The following is a 22,018-nucleotide window of genomic DNA, read 5'->3' on the forward strand; positions in this document are numbered from 1 at the left end:
ACTATCTACAAGATACACTGCAGCAACACACCAAAGTTCTTAAAGCAGTACCTTCCAGACACATGACCACTACCATCTAGAAGGACGAGAACAGCAGATATCTGGGAACACCACCACTTAGAAATACCCCTGCAGGTTACTCACCATCCTGACTTGGAAACATTTCACCAGTCCTTCATTGTTGCTGGGTCAAAATCATGGAATTCCCTCCCTAACAGCACTGTAAGTGTGCCTACACCTCAGGGACTGCAGTGGTTCGCCAGCTCATCACCACCTTCTCAAGGGCAACTACGGATGGGCAGTAAATGCTGGCTTAGCTGGCGATGCCCACATCCAGTAAAAATGAATAAATTAAAAAAAGCATTCTCACCATCCGAGACATGCCCCTTTCTTGTTAGTACCATGAGGGAGGAGACACAGGATCTGATGACCCACAATAAATGATACAAGAACAGATTCTCTTCCTCAGCCACCAGATTTCTGAATCTTCCACCAACCCATGAACACAACCATATTATTTATTTTTTGTACTTTTTACTTAATTTGTAATGTATGTCTTTGCACTGTACTGCTGCCACAAACAACTTTCACATCATCTAAAATTGCGATGTAAAACCTGATTCTGACTTATTAACAAGTAATTTAATACACCCAGTGAAAATCTGACTGTACAAAGTGATCAAATTGTGTACCATTTAATTTTACAGGGCAAGGGGGAGTGAGAAAATAATTGAGGGGTTGAGGTGCAGATTTTCAGTTTGGTAAATCTAGAAGGTGTTAAGAAGTACATTATTAATCTGTTGGCTGTGATGTTGGTTAACTTAATGTTTAATACATTTAATAAATTTTATTTTTGTCTTAGGTGGCAGTTCAGCTAAGAGGACTACATGGGAAGGTGGCCATCGAACACCAGCGATAGCTTATTGGCCAGGAAAAATCCCAAGTAACACAACAAGCAGCTCACTGCTTAGGTAGGTGAATAACCACAGTATCTAAGTTTACTGCCCTGATATGTTACACTGATATGATGGAGGATTCAGGTTATCCAAAATGTTTTCCAAAAACATTTGTGCTGTTGACTTTGTTGGCCTATTAGTGACCTTTATAGGTCATCTGCCTGCTAGAGCAATGACAACTATAGATACAGAGTGGCGGTTGAATAAATCACTGATAGATTCTTTTATGTATATATTTATAGTAAGTATATACATATATTTATGTTGTTTAAATGTCAACAAGAGCAACTACATTACTATGGCAAGAGATGGTGGCTTCACAAGTGGAGAAAGCTGACAATGAAATCAAAGCAAATACTTATTTGTAATCACTCTTGGATATCTGTTTAGTTTTTGGATTTTTGACGTCAGAATTCTCTGAAATTTGAACTCTTTCACATTTATATTTGTCTACCAATTCACTCAAGATTAATTCATGCAATAGAGATAAGTTAGCAAGTCATTTTATCTCTTGGATCTAAGTTCAAATACATTCTTGATTAAAAGTTTAGTTCAAAGTAAACTGAACACAAATGTTAAAAACATTGCTTACTACTTTCAGCATTTTGTCTTCTTTGTAAAAAACATTTCTTTAAAAATTCTAAAAACTCTGTCTGTGAACTTATAAAATAAAGGTATTTCATCCTAAAAATATTTAATTTTTGCAGCACATTGGATATATTTTCTACTCTGATTTCACTATCAGGAGCAAGCCTGCCTCCAAACAGACGTTATGATAGTTTGGATATAACAAAGGTGTTGTTTGGCCAATCCCAAAGTGGTCACCAGGTAACATGTATTATTTTAATGTAAGCCAGAAAGAAGGCAGTTGAAGAGATCTTTGTAGTGTGTCATTACAACCGAACCCATTTCATGTTGAATGCACTTCTTTATGTCCAGTTTGCAAATTGAACGATTAAGATCCCCTAGAATTATGAATGTGCAATTAAACTGTATTTGATGGATATTTTGACTGCACCATCAGGAAAATCCCTGTATTACAAGTAATTCTATAGAATCTTTTATACATTTGTGAGTTACTTGATAAGACTCTGAAGCCCTGTAATTGAACACCTCATTTTTTTTTCAGCAGCACTGAAATCCAATTTTCCACATTTAGTCTCTTCATTAGAATTCATACATGGCAAAATCTTTTTTTTTGCCAGCACTAAACACTTAAGAGAACATTGGCAGCTTGTAGGTAGATAGCTTTGTACATTTGTTTCCATTGACATCCACAGCTAGTTTTCTTTCCCGTTCTATTCATTTTTGATTAGGTTACCGATGTTAGCAAAGCAAAGTCAGATAATGACTTTGGGTAATTTAGTCTTACTGTCTTTCTGTAACAGCTGCATATTAGGCTGGTGGCAGTAACACAATTGATAACAGTATGTTTTTCTCAAAGGGCTGATCATGCCGCAAACTAAATTAGAGCCGAGATCTGGTTTTCTGATGCCTTGAACACCCAGGTCATAACACTTCTCCTTTATGTAACACAACCCATATTTTGCTGCTTTATGCATTTGTACGATTAATTAGGACTCCCTTTTCCTTTCACTGTCTTCTTCTTTGGTATTTCCTCAGAATTGAAGGGAACTTGCTTTCACTCTGATTTTATGGCTCTTGGAGGGTAGATAGGCTGCTGGGAACTGCAGACCATTTCATAGGCATAATAGGAGGTACATGATGGGGCATGTGGAAGGTTAGTTTGTTGGGTGGTGCTCTCTTTTTTGCCATGCATCTGTAGATTCCATCTGCTTTTAGTACATTGACTTTAGCTTCTCCATACTATCCCAAAAGATCCTGCTCCAGTTTGAGTAAACACAAGCCAGAGCTTTCTGGGTCTTGGTAGAGAAATACATTATTTTAAAAAAAGGCCTTGAATTTCTCCACCTGTCCACCTGGCAATCTCTTCCTCTGGCAGAACTTGGAATCCAGTGTCCGTTTTGGGAGTTTGGTGTTGGGTGTGCAAGCAATGTAGCTGGGCACTTCATTGTTGTACTTCCCCTTGCTGTTGTAATGTAGATATGTAGCAGGCAATAGTCCTCTATGTATAAATACATTGACCAAATTTCCAAGTACAATGTCCCACAACATAATAAAAAGGAAAATTTTCAGTTTATTTCCTGTATCTGATTAACCAAAAAATTTCACAGTTCTATTTAAATCATTTTCAGCAGTAAGATATATTCCTCATGCTCCTTGATGTCAGTGAACCACTCAGTAAACAGACCTTGCAGGTTGGTTTACTTTGCAAGTACAAATGATTACCATGCAAGATAGAATTGCTTAAGTTCTTATTATTGCTGCTTTGTGGTGAACGTGTAATCTAAGGCTTACAGATCACAAATGCAGCAAGGACAGAGCAATTTCAGAACTAATTATATTTAGGTTTATAATAGTCTAAATTGTAAGCAAGCTTACAGTCAAACATCTGTGATTGTTACTGGCATTCAGAAATAATTACATTTATAAATATTCGAGAAGGAACCATGTTATGAATTGCTTAATAAATTAAATTTCTTAACAACAATTAACTATATTTAAATTAAGTAATTCAAAACATAAAGATTACCTGAAGTTTTCCCATCACTTTCAGGGCCATTCCTCTCCAATGTAATGAATAGAATTTCAGAATTTGTGCCAAGTCTAACCTGACATAGGTTCATTGGTCAGCTTTCACAGTAGAATTAGAAGAAAATCCAACCAAGTTGGCACTATACTGCTGGATTCCAGGCGCACATTTGGGAATGCAGTCAGAATAATGGCAGTAGGGACCTCTCAGAAAGTTTGAGGCCACCTCATTGTCAATCTGGCCCTCTCATTTGAACTGGGTACACAGAGCTGGAATTCAAAAATGAGGCAATAGTGGTTCAGTTGTGCAAAGGTTTTATCAACCTCAAATGGAATTAAGTTTGTCTACTCTACATTATGATAAAGATATTATGCTTGGATGTGCTGATTACCGTGAACAATCCCGGTACTGAGATGTTTAAATATTGAGACGTTTTATTAGTTGGATGTTTAAAAGTCTAAGGTGTGATCTAACCAAGATCTAGAAGAAGAAAGTGGAGATTATAACTGAGCAATGTCAATTAGGATTTAAATTGTAATGCACTATTTCAAACAAGGAATAAATGCAGCCTGGAACTCTGTGTCACAACAGATTGAGTCGATTAACTTACAGGATAGAAATCATAGAATCATAGAGCAATACAGTGCAGAAACAGGCCCTTTGGTCCAGCTAGTCTGTGCTGAACTACTTATTCGCCTAGTCCCATCGACCTGCCCCAAGACCATAGCAATCCATACCCCTCCCATCCATGTACCTCTCTAAATTTCTCTTAAAAGTTGTAATTGAAATCACATTCACCACTTCCGTTGGCAGCTCGTTCCACACTCTTACCACCCTCTGAGTGATGTTCCCCTTAAACATTTCCACTTTCATCCTTAACCCATGACATCTAATCCTAGTCTCACCCAACCTCAGTGGAAAAAACTTGCTTACATTTATCCTATATATACCTTGCATAATTTTGTATACCTCTATGAAATATCCCCTCATTCTCCTATGCTCCAGTGAATAAAGTCTTAACCCTCTCAACCTATCCCTATAACTGAGGTCCTCAAGTCCTGGGAACATCCTTGTAAATTTTCTCTACACTCTTTCAATCTTATTCATAACATTCCTTTAGTTAGGTGACCAGAACTGCACACAATACTCCAAATTAGGCCTCACCCTCATTTTATACAACTGCAACATAACATCCCAACAGCTGTACTCAATACTTTTGATTTATGAAGGTCAATGTGACAAAAGCTCTTTTTTTTTCAACCCTATCTACCTGTGACATAGTTTCATGGATCTGTATTCCCAGATCCCTCTGTTCTACCTCACTCCTCAGTGCCCTACTGCTTACCGTGTAAGTCCTACCCTGGTTTGTCCTCTCAAAGTATGGCACCTCATACTTGTCTGCATTAAATTCCATCTGCCATTTTTTAGACCACTTTTCCAGCTGGTCCAGATCTTGCTGCAAGCTCTGATAGCCTCCTTCACTGTCTACTTTGCCCCCAATCTTGGTGTCATCTGCAAATTTGCTGATTCAGATTACTACATTATCATCCAGGTTGTTGATATAGATGACAAACAACAATGGACCCAGCACCAATCCCTGCAGCTGACTCGTCACAGGCCTCCAATCAGAGAGGTAAACTGATAATGGTTTTTTAGGTAAGCAGATTGTGAGGTGGTTAGATAAGTCTGATGAATGAAGTTCAGAAAGAAATCATCGATGAATTATATGATTGGCCGAATGATTGACAGAAAGGGCTGAATGGCCTTTTCCTATTTCTTACGTTGATTGCTACAGTAAAATTTCTATCAGTAAAAGTTGTGCGTGCCAGGAGAGACTAAGAGAAGTCCGTGAATTGTACTGACTGATTGTTGACTTATTCATCAATGATTTCAGTCATGCATGTTTGATATCAGGAATATTTCATTACTATTGAGAGTTCAGATATCAATTCAGATAAATGTCAGGTAGAAAAATATTGTGGTAAGATAATTTTGAATATGGTGGAAACGGTGTGGTGGTGGGTAATGTAAATTTATTAAAAACTTAGAGATATTGCAAGGAATTTAAAGCAAGATTAAAGATCAGCATATATCACAGGCCAGAAAGGCCAAATGACCCACTCTTGTTTTTATTTTCTGTGTTCCACTGAGCTTTATTTAGTTTTTAAACTATTCAACATCAGCCAACAACTTTGACAGGTGCTTTCTTTGTTATAAAGGGAAAGCTATTTCTCACAAGAAATTGTGAAAACCTATTGCAATTTCATGACAATGCTGTTATTCCTGTTATAGCGCATTGTTAAACACTGTGCATATGAATCCAGTTAACTTTTCATCACTTATTATTTCCAAGTCGCTGAATATCCCTTGGAATAGAGTTAAGTTAATCATCAAGAAATGGAAGGAGTATGGCACAGCTGTAAATCTGACTGGAACAATGTCCTCGAAAACTGAGTGACTATGCAAGAAGGCGACTAGTGAGGGAGGCCACTAAGAGATTGATGACAACTCTGGAGGAGTTACAAACTTCAATGGCTGAGGTGGGATTGACTGCGCGTACAACTGTTGTCCGGGGGCTTCACCAGTTGCGGCTTTATGGGAGAGTGGCAAAGAGAAAGCCACTGTCGGAATCAAAAACTGACATGAAATCTCAGCTAGAGTTTGCCAAAAGAAATGTGGAAGACTCTGAAGTCAGCTGGAAGAAGGTTCTGTGGTCTGATGAACCCAAAGTTGAGTTTTATGGCCATCAGACTAAAGGCTATGTTTGGTGTAAGCCAAACAACACACACCATCAAAATCACACCGTCCGTACCGTGAAGCATGGTGGTGGGGATGCTTCACTGCAGCAGGCCCTGGAAGGCTTGTGATGGAAGAGGGTGAAATGAATGTAGCAAAAGACAGGGAAATCCCGGAGGAAAATCTGATGCAGTCTGCAAGAGAACTGCGACTTGGGAGAAGATTTGTTTTCCAACAAGACAAAGCCAAAGCGACACTGAAATGACTTAAAAACAATAAAGTTAATGTCCTGTGTAATTAATTTAGATCTGTTTTCACTTTGACGCAAAAGTCTTTTTCTGTTGATCAGTGTCAAAAAAGCCAAATTAAATCCACTGAGATTCAATGTTGTAAAACAATAAAGCATGAAAATTTCCCAGGGGGTTGAATACTTTTCATGGACACTGTACTTTGGCTGTGTTGTTCACCCCCTCAGCCTGGGTCATATTCAGCGGATGCCATCTGCCAATGCAAAGGCCAGTAGATTCTATTGGGACAGCAAGCTCAGTGCAGAGCATAATGTCACAGTGAAGGCCCCACTGGATTAGAACATAGAACATAGAACATAGAACAGTACAGCACAGTACAGGCTCTTCAGCCCATAATGTTGTGCCGCCCTCAAACCCTGCCTCCCATATAAGCCCCCACCTTAGATTCCTCCATATACCTGTCTAGTAGTCTCTTAAACTTCACTAGTGTATCTGCCTCCATCACTGACTCAGGCAGTGCATTCCACGCACCAACCACTCTCTGAGTAAAAAACCTTTCTCTAATATCCCCCTTGAACTTCCCACCCCTTACCTTAAAGCCATGTCCTCTTGTATTGAGCAGTGGTGCCCTGGGGAAGAGGCGCTGGCTATCCACTCTATCTATTCCTCTTATTATCTTGTACACCTCTATCATGTCTCCTCTCATCCTCCTTCTCTCCAAAGAGTAAAGCCCTAGCTCCCTTAATCTCTGATCATAATGCATACTTTTCTAAACCAGGCAGCATCCTGGTAAATTTTCTCTGTACCCTTTCCAATGCTTCCACATCCTTCCTATAGTGAGGTGACCAGAACTGGACACAATACTCCAAGTGTGGCCTAACCAGAGTTTTATAGAGCTGCATCATTACATCGCGACTCTTAAACTCTATCCCTCGACTTATGAAAGCTAATACCCCATAAGCTTTCTTAACTACCCTATCCACCTGTGAGGCAACTTTCAGGGATCTGTGGACATGTACCCCGAGATCCCTCTTCTCCTCCAGACTACCAAGTATCCTGCCATTTACTTTGTACTCTGCCTTGGAGTTTGTCCTTCCAAAGTGTACCACCTCTCACTTCTCTGGGTTGAACTCCATCTGCCACTTCTCAGCCCACTTCTGCATCCTATCAATGTCTCTCTGCAATCTTTGACAATCCTCTACACTATCTACACCACCGACCTTTGTGTCGTCTGCAAACTTGCCAACCCACCCTTCTACCCCTACATCCAGGTTGTTAATAAAAATCACGAAAAGTAGAGGTCCCAGAACAGATCCTTGTGGGACACCACTAGTCACAATCCTCCAATCTGAATGTACTCCCTCCGCCACCACCCTCTACCTTCTGCAGACAAGCCATTTCTGAATCCACCTGGCCAAACTTCCCTGGATCCCATGCCTTCTAACTTTCTGAATAAGCCTACCGTGTGGAACCTTGTCAAGTGCCTTACTAAAATCCATATAGATCACATCCACTGCACTGCCCTCATCTATGTGCCTGGTCACCTCCTCAAAGAACTCTATCAGGCTTGTTAGACACGATCTGCCCTTCACAAAGCCATGCTGACTGTCCCTGATCAGACCATGATTCTCTAAATGCCCAGAGATCCTATCTCTAAGAATCTTTTCCAACAGCTTTCCCACCACAGACGTAAGGCTCACTGGTCTATAATTACCCAGACTATCCCTACTACCTTTTTTGAACAAGGAAACAACATTCGCCTCCCTCCAATCCTCCGGTACCATTCCCGTGGACAATGAGGACATAAAGATCCTAGCCAGAGGCTCAGCAATCTCTTCTCTCGCCTTGTGGAGCAGCCTGGGGAATATTCCATCAGGCCCCGGGGACTTATCTGTCCTAATGTATTTTAACAACTCCAACACCTCCTCTCCCTTAATATCAGCATGCTCCAGAACGTCAACCTCACTCATATTGTCCTCACCATCATCAAGTGCCCTCTCATTGGTGAATACCGAAGAGAAGTATTCATTGAGGACCTCGCTCACTTCCACAGCCTCCAGGCACATCTTCCCACCTTTATCTCTAATCGGTACTACCTTCACTCCTGTCATCCTTTTTTTCTTCACATAATTGAAGAATGCCTTGGGGTTTTCCTTTACCCTACTCGCCAAGGCCTTCTCATGCCCCCTTCTTGCTCTTCTCAGCCCCCTCTTAAGCTCCTTTCTTGCTTCCCTATATTCCTCAATAGACCCATCTGATCCTTGCTTCCTAAACCTCATGTATGCTGCCTTCTTCCTCCTGACTAGATTTTCCACCTCACTTGTCACCCATGGTTCCTTCACCCTACCATTCTTTATCTTCCTCACCGGGATAAATTTATCCCTTACATCCCGCAAGAGATCTCTAAACATCGACCACATGTCCATAGTACATTTCCCTGCAAAAACATCATCCCAATTCACACCCGCAAGTTCTAGCCTTATAGCCTCAAAATTTGCCTTTCCCCAATTAAAAATTTTCCTGTCCTCTTTGATACTATCCTTTTCCATGATAATTATAAAGGCCAGGGAGCAGTGGTCACTGTCCCCCAGATGCTCACCCACTGAGAGATCTGTGACCTGACCCGGTTCATTACCTAGTACTAGATCTAGTATGGCATTCCCCCTGGTTGGCCTGTCCACATACTGTGACAAGAATCCATCCTGGACACACTTAACAAATTCTGCCCCATCTAAACCCTTGGAACTAATTAGGTGCCAATCAATATTCGGGAAGTTAAAGTCACCCATGATAACAACCCTGTTATTTTTGCACCTTTCCAAAATCTGCCTCCCAATCTGCCCGTCTGTATCTCTGCTGCTACCAGGGGGCCTATAGAATACCCCCATTAGAGTAACTGCTCCCTTCCTGTTCCTGACTTCCACCCATATTGACTCTAAAGAGGATCCTGCTACATTACCCACCCTTTCTGTAGCTGTAATAGTATCCCTGACCAGTAATGCCACCCCTCCTCCCCTTTTTCCACCCTCTCTATCCCTTTTAAAGCACTGAAATCCAGGAATATTGAGAATCCATTCCTGCCCTGGTGCCAGCCAAGTCTCTGTAATGGCCACTACATCATAATTCCATGTATGTATCCAAGCTCTTAGTTCATCACCTTTGTTCCTGATGCCTCCTGCATTGAGGTACACACATTTCAGCCCTTCTACCTTACTGTCTTTACACCATTTATTCTGCTTCTCTTTCCTCAAAGCCTCTCTGTATGTTAGATCTGGCTTTACTCCATGCACTTCTTTCACTGCTCTATCGCTCTGGGTCCCACCCCCTCGCAAATTAGTTTAAACCCTCCCGAACCATGCTAGCAAACCTACCTGCAAGGATATTGCTCCCCCTCGAGTTCAGGTGCAACCCATCCAATCTGTACAGGTCCCACCTTCCCCAGAAGAGATCCCAATGATCTAAAAATCTAAAACCCTGCTCCCTGCACCAACTCCTCAACCATGCATTCAACTGCCCTCTCCTCCAATTCTTACCATCTCTGTCATGTAGCACTGGCAGCAATCCTGAGAACGTCACCCTTGAGGTCCTGTTCTTCAGCCTTCTGCCTAATTCCCAAAACTCACACTTCAGGACCTCATCCCTCTTCCTGCCTATGTTGTTGGTCCCAACATGTATCACGACTCCTGGTTGCTTTCCCTCTCGTACCAGGATGTTGTGCACCCGGTCAGAGACATCCCGGACCCTGGCACCCAGGAGGCAACAAACCATGCGGATGTCCTTCTCACGTCCACAAAATCTCCTGTCTGCTCCCCTGACTATAGAGTCGCCAATGACGACAGCTCTCCTCTTCTCTGTCCCACCCTTCTGCACCACAGTGTCAGACTCAGTGCCGGAGGCCCTGCCACCGTGGCTCACACCTGGTTGGTCATTCCTGCCAACAGTATCCAGGATGGTAAACTTATTATTCAGGAGAATGGCTACAGGGGTGTTCTGCACTACCTGTCTGCTCACCTTCACTTCCCCCCTCTGACTGTCACCCAACGACCTGCTTCCGACAGCCTAGGTGTGACTACCTCCCTGTAGCTCTCATCTATGACTGCCTCATTCTCCCTTATGAGTCGAAGGTCATAATATTGACACAGAACTGTTTGAATGATGGATACAGGTGATCAGAAGTTTCTGTTGCAGTATATTGTTACTTTAAATATAACTCCAGCAGGCCACCGCTTCAAACTAAGTTGACATTACATATGTACATAGAGGGCTACTGCAATATTTGAGGTACATCCTTTGCAGACATTGGACCAAGATGCCATCTATCCAGTTATGATGTGTAAACAAAACCACTGTATTGTTTGAAGAAGAGCAGGGAATTAAGCAGATACCACATCTGTCATTTATCCCTATGTTATCACTGTAGTACCTCCGCTTGTAACATTAGATTTCCAGCCCAGATTATCTAGTCATTCATTTCATTATTTGTGAGGGCTTGATGTTAACTAATTTGTGGCACATTCCAATAATGATTACACTTCAAAAGTACTGCATTTGTTGTCAGTTGTTTAGGAAAACCTTGAGCTGACAAAAAATGGCAAGTGATTATAATTTCAGGAACAGTATCTTGCATTTTTAAAATGCAAGGAACTACAAGAGTGATTACCCCAGATCCAGGCCTTCAGTCTCTCCAGATTGACCCTGCTCCTGTCCCAGATTTGAGCAGTAAGTAATCTCAAACCTTCAGGATGGCAGCATGATTTCCCTGGAAGCTCTCCAGACCAGTCACATGGACTCAACTACAACTTTCAACAAGGAAGGGTGCACAGAACAGAAGAGAGAGAAGTTGTAAGACTATGGGAGAATTGAGGGGAATGGGATTAGACTGCTGTATTAAAATTCACTCTAGGCAGATGGCCTTCATCTTAGATAAACTGGAAGTACTCAGGAAGTCAAGCTGCACCTGTGCAGCTTGGTACTTCAATTCTATGCATTATGAGTATGGTCTGTTCATATCCAGCTAAGGCCCAGTTAGAAGGACAAGCATAATTGCTATGAAAATCTTATTACACAAGGTTATAATGTGTCCTGCTTATATGCATGCCTATCACTGGCTATAGTTGTTCCCATATGTCATCCCTGTTCCTAATCAGGTTTAGCTGGCGATTCTCTGAATGCTCTGCCTGAGCCAGTTGCTACTTCGACTGTATCATCATCTTATGACTATAAGGCACATTTAGATGTACAAAGGTTTGTAGAAACTTTCTGCATATCTTCTGAAGACACCACGGGAAAGATGGTGTACATCGTAAGCAACAGAAATTCTGTGTTTGCTGTGTCATGAATGATCAGAACTCGCTTGCTGTGGGAGATCTGGCATTACTTTATGTTCTGATCTGAGCGAGGGGAGAGAGGGTATTTATTGGAGAAGGCTAAGGTTGGATTTCTATATGGGCCTAAGGCCAGTGCACCTCCTCCCCATGTCTACATAAACAAGAAGAGCATCAACAATTGGTTCCTGATTTGAGGATGCTTCTTCCTCTTTCTGGTGATAATGTTAAATGTTTACAGATTATTGCACACTGTTTTAAGTATAGCAAAACTGAAGTTGTACACGAGTATATTCTTCCCATATAATCTGCCATGAAATTCACTTCAGGACTGACCTTTCCAAAACATGTGGTTGTCTAATGTATGCAACCACAGAACTTGAAAATGTAATTTACCAGAAACATTCCTGGAGCCTTTGTACTGGCATAGTTTGGTTTTGAAACTATGCTTTTAAATAGGATAAAAGGTGCATGGATGCCCCTGAGAAACTGTTCACAATGTAACGCCACCACAAGGAAGATACGAGTTAGACGGCCATTACTAAATTAATTTATTTGATGTGTTTGACCAGTAACTGTTTTGCTTTCATTCACTTAACATAATTAAACAGACAAAGCCTGTTTTGTGTTGTCAGGCACATCACGGAAGCAGCCCCAGGTCCTATCCCATTGGCATGCCAGGAAGCTAATATTAAATCAGATTTTACTTGTTTTTCTTAGGAAGTACATTGCATGTGAAGATAGCCCTCCCATATTTTATTATGATGATGTACCCTATTTATAGCAATAGCTCATAAAATGCCTAAAACATTCAACGATACTGTCTTTGTTTGAAATTAGGTGCATTATAAATCATTAGCTACTGGATCTACTAAACTACAACAAGCAGTCAACAAGCTGCCATGTTAACCTTGGAAAATCCATCTCAGAAACTGAGCATTTCTTAAATCTCTTCAGAGCTAAATTTAATTAACAGCCACCAAATTGCCCATGGAGCTACTTTATCTTACTTAGAACACTGGCAATATTTAGAGAACAGTTACTTGACTAGTATGCAAAGCACTAATTTAATAATCCAGGGAATAATAAATAATTCAATACACTGGAACAAAATGCATAATATCAGCTATGGTAACCATGCAATTACTTGATTATCATAAAAATCCTTCTGGCCCACAAATGTACTTACATGGCTTGGCCATATTATGAGCCTGTTTGTAGAGCAATGTGATTGACTTTTAACCTTCCTCTGAAATTATCTATCACACCCTTTAGCTAAGTGCAATTGGGAAGGGTGAAATTGCTGGCCAGCAAGACCCACATCCCATCAATGAGAAAACAAACGAAAATAATGTTTTATAAGAAGTGTTGTGCACGAGGAAGCTGACCCTGTGAAATTTAGCAATGGTTTAAACATGACATGTGGGAGGAACAAGGATGTTTTTGCAACATCGGAGTCAAAGATAAATGTTTATTGTTATATGCAGAAGTACATGTATGCACACAGGTGCAATGAAAAATGTATTTGCAGCAGTATGCCTTGCACATATCATCTAAGCAGCACTCACAAGCAAAAACAAATGTATATAGTGGTATGCAAAAGTTTGGGCACCCCGGTCAAAATTTCTGTTACTGTGAATAGCTAAGCGAGTAAAAGATGAGCTGATTTCCAAAAGGCATAAAGTTAAAGATGACACATTTCTTTAATATTTTAAGCAAGAAAACATTTTTATTTCCATCTTTTACAGTTTCAAAATAACAAAAAAGGAAAAGGGCCCGAAGCAAAAGTTTGGGCACCCTGCATGGCAGTACTTAGTAACACCCCCTTTTGGCAAGTATCACAGCTTGTAAATGCTTTTTGTAGCCAGCTAAGAGTCTTTCAATTCTTGTTTGGGGGATTTTTGCCCATTCTTCTTTGCAAAAGGCTTCTAGTTCTGTGAGATTCTTGGGCCGTCTTGCATGCACTGCTCTTTCGAGGTCTATCCACAGATTCTCAATGATGTTTAGGTCAGGGGACTGTGAGGGCCATGGCAAAACCTTCAGTTTGCGCCTCTTGAGGTAGCCCATTGTGGATTTTGAGGTGTGTTTAGGATCATTATCCTGTTGTAGAAGCCATCCTTTTTTCATCTTCGGCTTTTTTACAGATGGTGTGATGTTTGCTTCCAGAATTTGCTGGTATTTAATTGAATTCATTCTTCCCTCTACCAGTAAATGTTCCCCGTGCCACTGGCTGCAACACAAGCCCAAAGCATGATCGATCCACCCCCGTGCTTAACATTTGGAGAGAGGTTCTTTTCATGAAATTCTGCATCCTTTTTTCTTCAAACATACCTTTGCTCATTGTGGCCAAAAAGTTCTACTTTAAGTTCATCAGTCCACAGGACTTGTTTCCAAAATGCATTAGGCTTAAATACCAGCAAATTTTGGAAGCAAACATCATACCGTATGTAAAAAAGCCGAAGATGAAAAAAGGGTGGCTTCTACAACAGGATAATGATCCTAAACACACCTCAAAATCCACAGTGGTCTACCTCAAGATGCGCAAGCTGAAGGTTTTGCCATGGCCCTCACAGTCCCCTGACCTAAACATCATCGGGAATCTGTGGATAGACCTCAAAAGAGCAGTGCATGCAAAACAGCCCAAGAATCTTACAGACCTAGAAGCCTTTTGCAAGGAAGAATGGACAAAAATCCCCCAAACAAGAATAGAAAGACTTTTAACTGGCTACAAAAAGTGTTTACAAGCTGTGATACTTGCCAAAAGGGGTGTTACTAAGTACTGCAATGCAGGTGCCCAAACTTTTGCTTTGGGCCTTTTTCCTTTTTTGTTATTTTGAAACTGTAAAAGATGGAAATAAAAAAGTTTTCTTGCTTAAAATATTAAAGAAATATGTCATCTTTAACTTCATGCCTTTTGGAAATCAGTTCATCTTTTACTCGCTTAGCTATTCATAGTAACAGAAATTTTGACCAGGGGTGCCCAAACTGTATTGATTACCAGTCCTGCCAAAGGGTCTTGGCCTGAAACGTCGACTGTACTTTTTTTCATCAATGCTGCATGTCCTGCTGAGTTCCTCCAGCATTTTGTGTGTGTTGCTTGGATTTCCAACATCTGTAGATCCTCTCTTGTTTGTGATTATCATTTTGCCTATTGGTTCAAGAACCTAATGGTTGAAGGGAAGTAGCTGTGGAACTTTCAGCTTCTGTACCTCCTGCCTAGAGGTAGCTGCAAAGAGATGGAAGGGCCTAGAATGGAAATCCTTGCTGATAGATGTTGCTTTCTTGAGACAGCATCTGGTGTTGATACTACCATTGCTGGGGAGCGCTGTACTGTGATGAATTCAGCAGAGTCCTCTGCCCTGCATATTCGGATTGCTGTACTAGACCATAATGCATCCAGTCAGGATACATTCGACAGCACGTCAGGAGAAGTTTGTTAAAATGTTCTGGGGTTGAGCTGAACCTCCTTAATCTGCTAAAAACGTAAATATGCTGACTCACATTCCTCATGATTGCATCTATGTGCTGCGCCCAGGGCTGGTTAATGCCCAGAAACTTAGGGCTTCTGACTCACTCAGTAGCTGATTGCTCAATGTAGACCGGCACATGTCAACAATTTACTTCTTGAAGTCAGCAATTAGCTCTTTAGTTTCGCTGACATTGAGGGAGAGGTTGTTGTTGTGGCACCACTCAAACAGGTGTCCGATCTCAGCCCGGTAAGCTGACTCGTCACCACCTGTGATTTGCTCAACAACAGTAGTGTTGTCGGCGAATTTGAAGATGGCATTGGAACTGTGCTTAGCCGCTTATTCATATGTTCATAGTTCAAAGTAAATTTATTATGGAAGTACATATATGCCACCTTGAGATTAATTTTCTTGCAAGCATTCTCAGTAAATCCAAAGAAGCACAATAGAATCAGTGAAAAACCACACACAAAAAGGGACAAACAACCAATGTGAAAAGGCGAGGCTGCTGTAGTCATTAGTGAGAAGGGACCATGGCCTTGATGGTGGGGGTGCTTAATGATGGATGCTGCTTTCCTGTTGATATGCTCAATGGTGGGGAGGGCTTTACCTGTGATGGACTGTATCCACTACTTTTTGTAAGCTTTTCTGTTCAAGGGCGTTGGTGTTCCCATACCAGGCCGTGATGCAACCAGTCAGTATACTCTCCACCATGCATCTATAAATGTAATGCTGAATCTTGGCAAACCGCCAAGAAAGTAAAGGTGCTGTTGTGCCTTCTTTGTAATGGTACTGACATACTGACCCAGGACGGATCCTCTGAAATTATAACACTGAGGAATTGAAAGTTGCTGGCCCTCACCACCTCTGATCCCCTGAGGAGGACTGGCTCATGGACCTTCAGTATCCTCCTCCTGAAGTCAAAAATCAGTTCTTTGGTTTTACTAACATTGAGAGGTTGTTGTGGCACCATTCAGCCAGATTTCCATTCTCCCTCTTATATGCTGAATCTTCATCACCTTTGATTCAGCCAGTGACAGTGGTGTCAACAGCAAACTTAAATATTGCTGTGGAGCTCTGCTTAACCTCACAGTCATAAAGTGAGTAAAGCCGGCGGCTAAGTACACAGTCTTATGGCATGCTTGTGCCGATGGCAGCGGTGGATGAGACGCTGCCAATTCAACTGACTGGGGTCTGCAAGTGAGGAAATCAAAGATTCAGTTGCACAACAAGGTTTTGAGGACTAGCTCGTGAAGCTTATTGATTAGTTTTGAGGGGATAATAGTATTGATTGTCAAGCTGTAGTCAATGAAGAGGATCCTGATGCATGCATCTTCATGGTCCAGATGTTCCAGGGTTGAGTGAAGAGCCAATGAAATGGTACCTGCTGTTTACCTGTTGTGACAGTAGGGAAACCAGAGTCGATCCAAGTCATTTCTCAGGCCAGAGTTTATATGTTTCATCAGCAACCACTCAGAGTTCTTCTCAGTGGATGTAAGTGCTACTGGACGATAGTCATTAAAGCAGATTACCACGTTCTTCTTGGGCCTTCTTCATGTAATTGAAACCTGCTTGAAGCAGGTGGGTACCTCAGACTGCCGAAAGGAGAGATTAAAAACATCAGTGAACTCTCCAGCCAGTTGATCAGCGCAGGTCTTCAGTAGTTGGCCAGATACCCCATCTGGGCCAGATGCTCCGTGGGTTCAACCTCCTAAAGGATGCTCTCACGTCGGCCTCAATGACTGAAATTACTGGGTCATCAGAGTCTATGGAAGTTTGTGAAGGTGCCTGCATGTCTTGGCGGTCAAAGCGAGCATAAAAGGCACTGAACACGAGTCCTGACAAAGGGTCTCGGCCCGAAACGTCAACTGTACCTCTTCCTAGAGATGCTGCCTGGCCTGCTGTGTTCACCAGCAACTTTTATAAAAGGCACTGAGCTCATCTGGGAGCGAAGCCTTGATGTCACTTATGTCGCATGCTTTTACTTTGTATGAGGTGATAGCATTCAAGCCCTGCCAGCTGTCGAGCATCCTTCAGTGATTCTAGTTTGGTCCAGAGTTGCCACTTTACATGTGAGATGGCTTTCTGGAGGTCATATCTGGACCCCTTGTATTTTACTTGGTCACTAGACCTGAACACCACTGATCTGGCCCTTAGCAGATTACAGATCTCTTGGTTCATCCAGGGCTTCTAGTTGAGGAAGATTAAATGATTTTTGGGGGATACACTCGTCCACAACTGACTATATAAAGTCTGTGACAAGCATGGCGCATTCATTCAGATGCTCATTTGAGCCCTTGAACTTGGCCCAGTCTGCTGACTTGAAGCAGTCCTGTAGCCCCTCCTCTGGCTCCCATGACCACCTCTTCATTGTCCTTACTTCCGGAGCCTTGCTCTTTAGCCTCTGCCTGTATGCAGGTAAGAGGAGGATAGCAGATGATCAGATTTCCCAAAATGTGGTTTAGAGGTGGAAGAGTAGCTATTCCTTATAGTAGTGTGACATTGATTGAGTGTGTTAGGACCTCTAATGCTGCAGGAGATATGTTGATAACTGGGCAGAAGCTTGACTGAGGTCCTGGAAATGATTTGAAAGGTGTTGGAGTAGCCTGTTTCTTGTTTGCTAATTGTGACACTCAATGCATTGAGCCCTTGCTTAATATCAGCCTTTAGCGGTACGTAAACTGTGGTCAGGATCCTGGAGGAGAATTCTCTTGGTCAGTAGAATGGACAGCACTTAATCACTAGATGTTCCAGGTCAGAAGAATAAGAGTGTGACAAGACTGCTACATCGAAGCACCATAAGAGCATGTATATAGAGTAGAGCAGGGAGCTAATTTTTGAGGTGCACCTGTGTTGATGATCAGCAAGGAGGATTAGATTAGATTAGATTATGAGGACACGCAGTCCTCTTTTATTGTCGTTTAGTAATGCATGCATTAAGAAATGATACAATGTTCCTCCAGAATGATATCACAGAAACACAAGACAAATCAAGACTGAAAAACTGACAAAAACCACGTAATTATAGCATATAGTTACAACAGTGCAAAGCAATACCGTAATTTGATGAAGAACAGACCATGGGCACGGTAAAAAGAAGTCCCAAAGTCTCTCGAAAGTCCAATCATCTCACGCAGACAGTAGAAGGAAGAAAAAAAAAACTCTCCCTGCCGTGAACCTCCAGCGCCGCAAACTTGCCGATGCAGCACCCTGGAAGCACCCAACCACATCCAACTCTTGTGTCTGTCCGAAAACTTCAGGCCTTCGACCAGCCCTCCGACACCAAGCACCATCTCTGCCGAGCGCTTCAACCCCGGCCCCGGCAACAGGCAATAGGCAAAGCCGAGAATTTGGGGCCTTCCCCTCCGGAGATTCTCGATCGATTCGGAGAAGTTGCTATCAATCCTCTCTGACTGAGGTCTCCTGATGCGGAAGTCAAATATCCAACTGCAGATAGAGGAACAGAAGCCTAGGTCTTGAAGCTTCATAATAAGTTTGGATGGAATGATTGTGGTGAATTCCAAGTTGTAGTCCATGAAAACCAATTAAAGTGAAGAAAGTGTCTAGGTTCAATTGGGAGTGGAATTTGAAAGATAGAATTATTTCTGCTACTAAATTGAGAAGCAAATACAGTACATGCAATGTAAAAATATTTTGATTTCTGTTCCAATTTCGTACTGGCAGGCTATCACTTTTAGTATGCCATTTATCAACAAATGAGGTAGACATGATATTTTCCAAATGCAGCCTGTCTTCAAATGTAAACATTGACTGATAGCCTCCGCTAGTTGGCTGAATGCAGAAGGCATGTAGAGTTACTATATAGTAAATGTTATGGAGTGTGGTGAGAAGAATTAACTACCCTAGATATATTTTATGATTCCTGTGCCAAGGCATCAAAACTAATTGTAAAACTTCAGAAGACACCTAGTTTTCATGTTTGTCAAAATAATAATCTATTTGTTTTTGCTGCTAGACTACTAACATCACTTGTATGTTTATTTTGCAAATGAAGTAGTTGTAGCCTTTCTTTTGTTAAATAATAATATTAATCCATGGTTTCTCTTCAATTTGATCATATTGTCTTTCTCCATGTTTGGGAACTTTCGTGGTTTTAAAAAGAAAATCTGATTATCTGATTTCGCGCCCCACCATTCCAACAGCATAAATTTTTACTCCTCAAGTATATGAAGGACGTAAGTAATAAAGTCAATTCAATTCAAATCATAAGTTTATACTCTCCTTCCTCTCTTCCCAAAACCCATTGCTTTCACATTTGGGGCACAGAGTTACCTGTGGAATTCTCAGTGCAATCCTCTGACAAAAATCCAGAAGCGCAAAGTAAGTTTTGTGGTGCAATCGAATGGATCATGTGTAGTACTGTAGGTATGAAGTTGATCTTAAATGAGGAGCCGCTGAATCACTCAAAGCATGAAATTAACACCCACTGTAGCTTCTGCTTTTGTTTGTCTTGGTACTATACTGATAACTGCAGCATTATCTTGGATTTGCTCAGAGATGGGCACTAGAACTGAAACCTGACTCTTCATGATGTTCCAGGCTCTCTTCCATCCAAACAGTGGAGCAGCTGGGCAATATGGGGACCTGAAGACTATCCGTCTAAGGCAGTACAAGGCTTTCTACCTGACAGGTAAAGGAAAGTGGACCATGCTTTCAGTAGCTACACCGTTTTCATTGATGGTTCTATCTAAAGATTGTCCTCAGATTATTGTGATGGACAGAAGATCATTAACGCTGTCACAGAGTTGCATAAGTCATACAAATACACTAATTACAGTCAGAATCACAGCAAAGCTTTGAATAAGTATCAACCTTTTAAACTTTTCCACATATGATATCAATGATGTTTTGGAGGCTTTGATCTTTTCCCTTCATTAAGAGGCCATATTTTGTTTAGTTGTTAAATTTTTAAACACAAAATGAAGTCACACTGATCTGAAAAGCTAGGAGTTACAGCACAGAGATGGAAGGATGCTTGAAGTGCAGACTCACTACGGGGAGTGTGGCTTTTGAAGACACTTACATGACAATGACTCAAAGGCAGAATGCAATATAGTAAACTTGTGGACTTTTATTAATCCAGATATCCAGGAAGTTTCAGTCCTGTCATCTACATACTTTGGAGGATTTGGGCATTGCTGCAGGGCCAGAATTTATTGCCTTTCACTAATTGCCCTTGAGAAGGCAATGATAAAATGCCTCCTTGAACTACTACAGCCCTTCTGATGAAAGTATTCACACAATGTTGTTGGGAATTCTAGGATTTAAGACCAGCAGCAATGAAAGACCAGCAATATATTTCCAAGTCAGCTTGGTGTGCAACTTGAAGGAAAGCCAGTTTCTACTTTACCTTCACTGCTCCTCTTGTTGGTGTAGAAGTTGTACCTTTGTACAAGATATAACTCCAATCAATGGAATTTTAATTTATTTTTTATTCAGAGATACAGTATGGCATAGATCCTTCTGCTCTGACCAGTAACGCCCGACAGCCCCGATTTAACCCTAACCTAATCACAGGACAATTTACAATGACCATTTAACCTCCCCGGTAAATCTTTGGAAAAGGGAGAAAACCAAAGCAGCCAGAGAAAACCCATGCACTCCGCGGGGAAGACGTACCTGGACTCCTTAGGGAAGATGCTGGGAGTGAACTCTGAACTCCAGTGCCCCGAGCTGTAATAGCATTGTGCTCCCCAAATACCCCAAGGGTATGCCTTTCCTTTGACTCCAATTTTACTGGGGTACCTCAGTGCTGTACTTGATCAAGTGCTGCCTCCAGGGATGAAGGGGTTAACCTATGAGGAGAGATTGAGTCGCCTGGGATTATACTCTCTGGAGTTCAGAAGAATGAGAGGGGATCTTATAGACACATACAAAATTTTGAAAGAGATAGATAAGGTAGAAGTAGGAACGTTGTTTCCATTGGTAGGTGAGATGAGAACTAGGGGACATTGCCTCAAGATTCAGGGGAGAAGATTTAGGACGGAGATGAGGAGAAACTTTTTCCCCAGAGAGTGGTGGATCTGTGGAATTCTCTGCCCAGGGAAGCAGTTGAGGCTTCCTCACTAAATATATTTAAGAACCAGTTAGATAGGTTTTTACATAGAGCGGATTAGTTTTTGACAATTTTGGATGGGTAAGTGCTATTTGATAGCACTGTCAATGTTTCCTCGTTTTGTCAGTGACCAAGTGTTGATCAATTAGGTGGTAATTAACCAAGTTGGATTTGTCCTGTATTTTGTGAACTGGACACACCTGGGCTCATTTCCTCATTGTCGGCTGGATGTCAGCACTGCAACTGCACTGGAACATCTCGGCTACGGGCAGAGTTAATTCTGGAGTACAGGCCCCATTGCCAAAGGTGATAGTTATGAGCATGGGCAAGCAAGCCTCAAATCCTAGTATCATTGTTCTTAACCTAGGACAGGGGTAGGCAACCTATGGCCCACAGACCAGATCCGGCCCGCGAGCAAATATTGGGATACTATGCTTATCTGGCCTGCGAGCGATTTTTCCTTTTTCTGAGTGTTTCACGTGACCACACTGATGGACGTGCATGGCGTCTTGTTACACTGGCCCCAGGTTCCGTTTTGTTCCAAACCAAACACTGGTATATACGAGTGATGGGAAGGCAGACTACCTTGTTAATATG

The 22,018-nt window shown here is 41.7% G+C and overlaps 1 protein-coding gene across 3 annotated transcripts in view; it reads left to right on the top strand.

Annotated features, from left to right (window-relative positions):
• The window catches only part of arsg (arylsulfatase G), a 204,550-nt gene that overhangs the window by 177,364 nt on the left and 5,168 nt on the right, over positions 1-22,018 (top strand). For all 3 annotated transcript variants that reach the window (XM_063074489.1, XM_063074487.1, XM_063074488.1), the window contains 3 exons: positions 863-971; positions 1,664-1,784; positions 19,906-19,996. In XM_063074489.1, the coding sequence (XP_062930559.1) occupies positions 863-971; positions 1,664-1,784; positions 19,906-19,996 (321 nt within the window). The remainder of the gene's footprint in view (positions 1-862; positions 972-1,663; positions 1,785-19,905; positions 19,997-22,018) is intronic.

This window comes from Mobula hypostoma, chromosome 22 (genome assembly GCF_963921235.1).
Source record: "Mobula hypostoma chromosome 22, sMobHyp1.1, whole genome shotgun sequence".
Taxonomy (NCBI): domain Eukaryota; kingdom Metazoa; phylum Chordata; class Chondrichthyes; order Myliobatiformes; family Myliobatidae; genus Mobula; species Mobula hypostoma.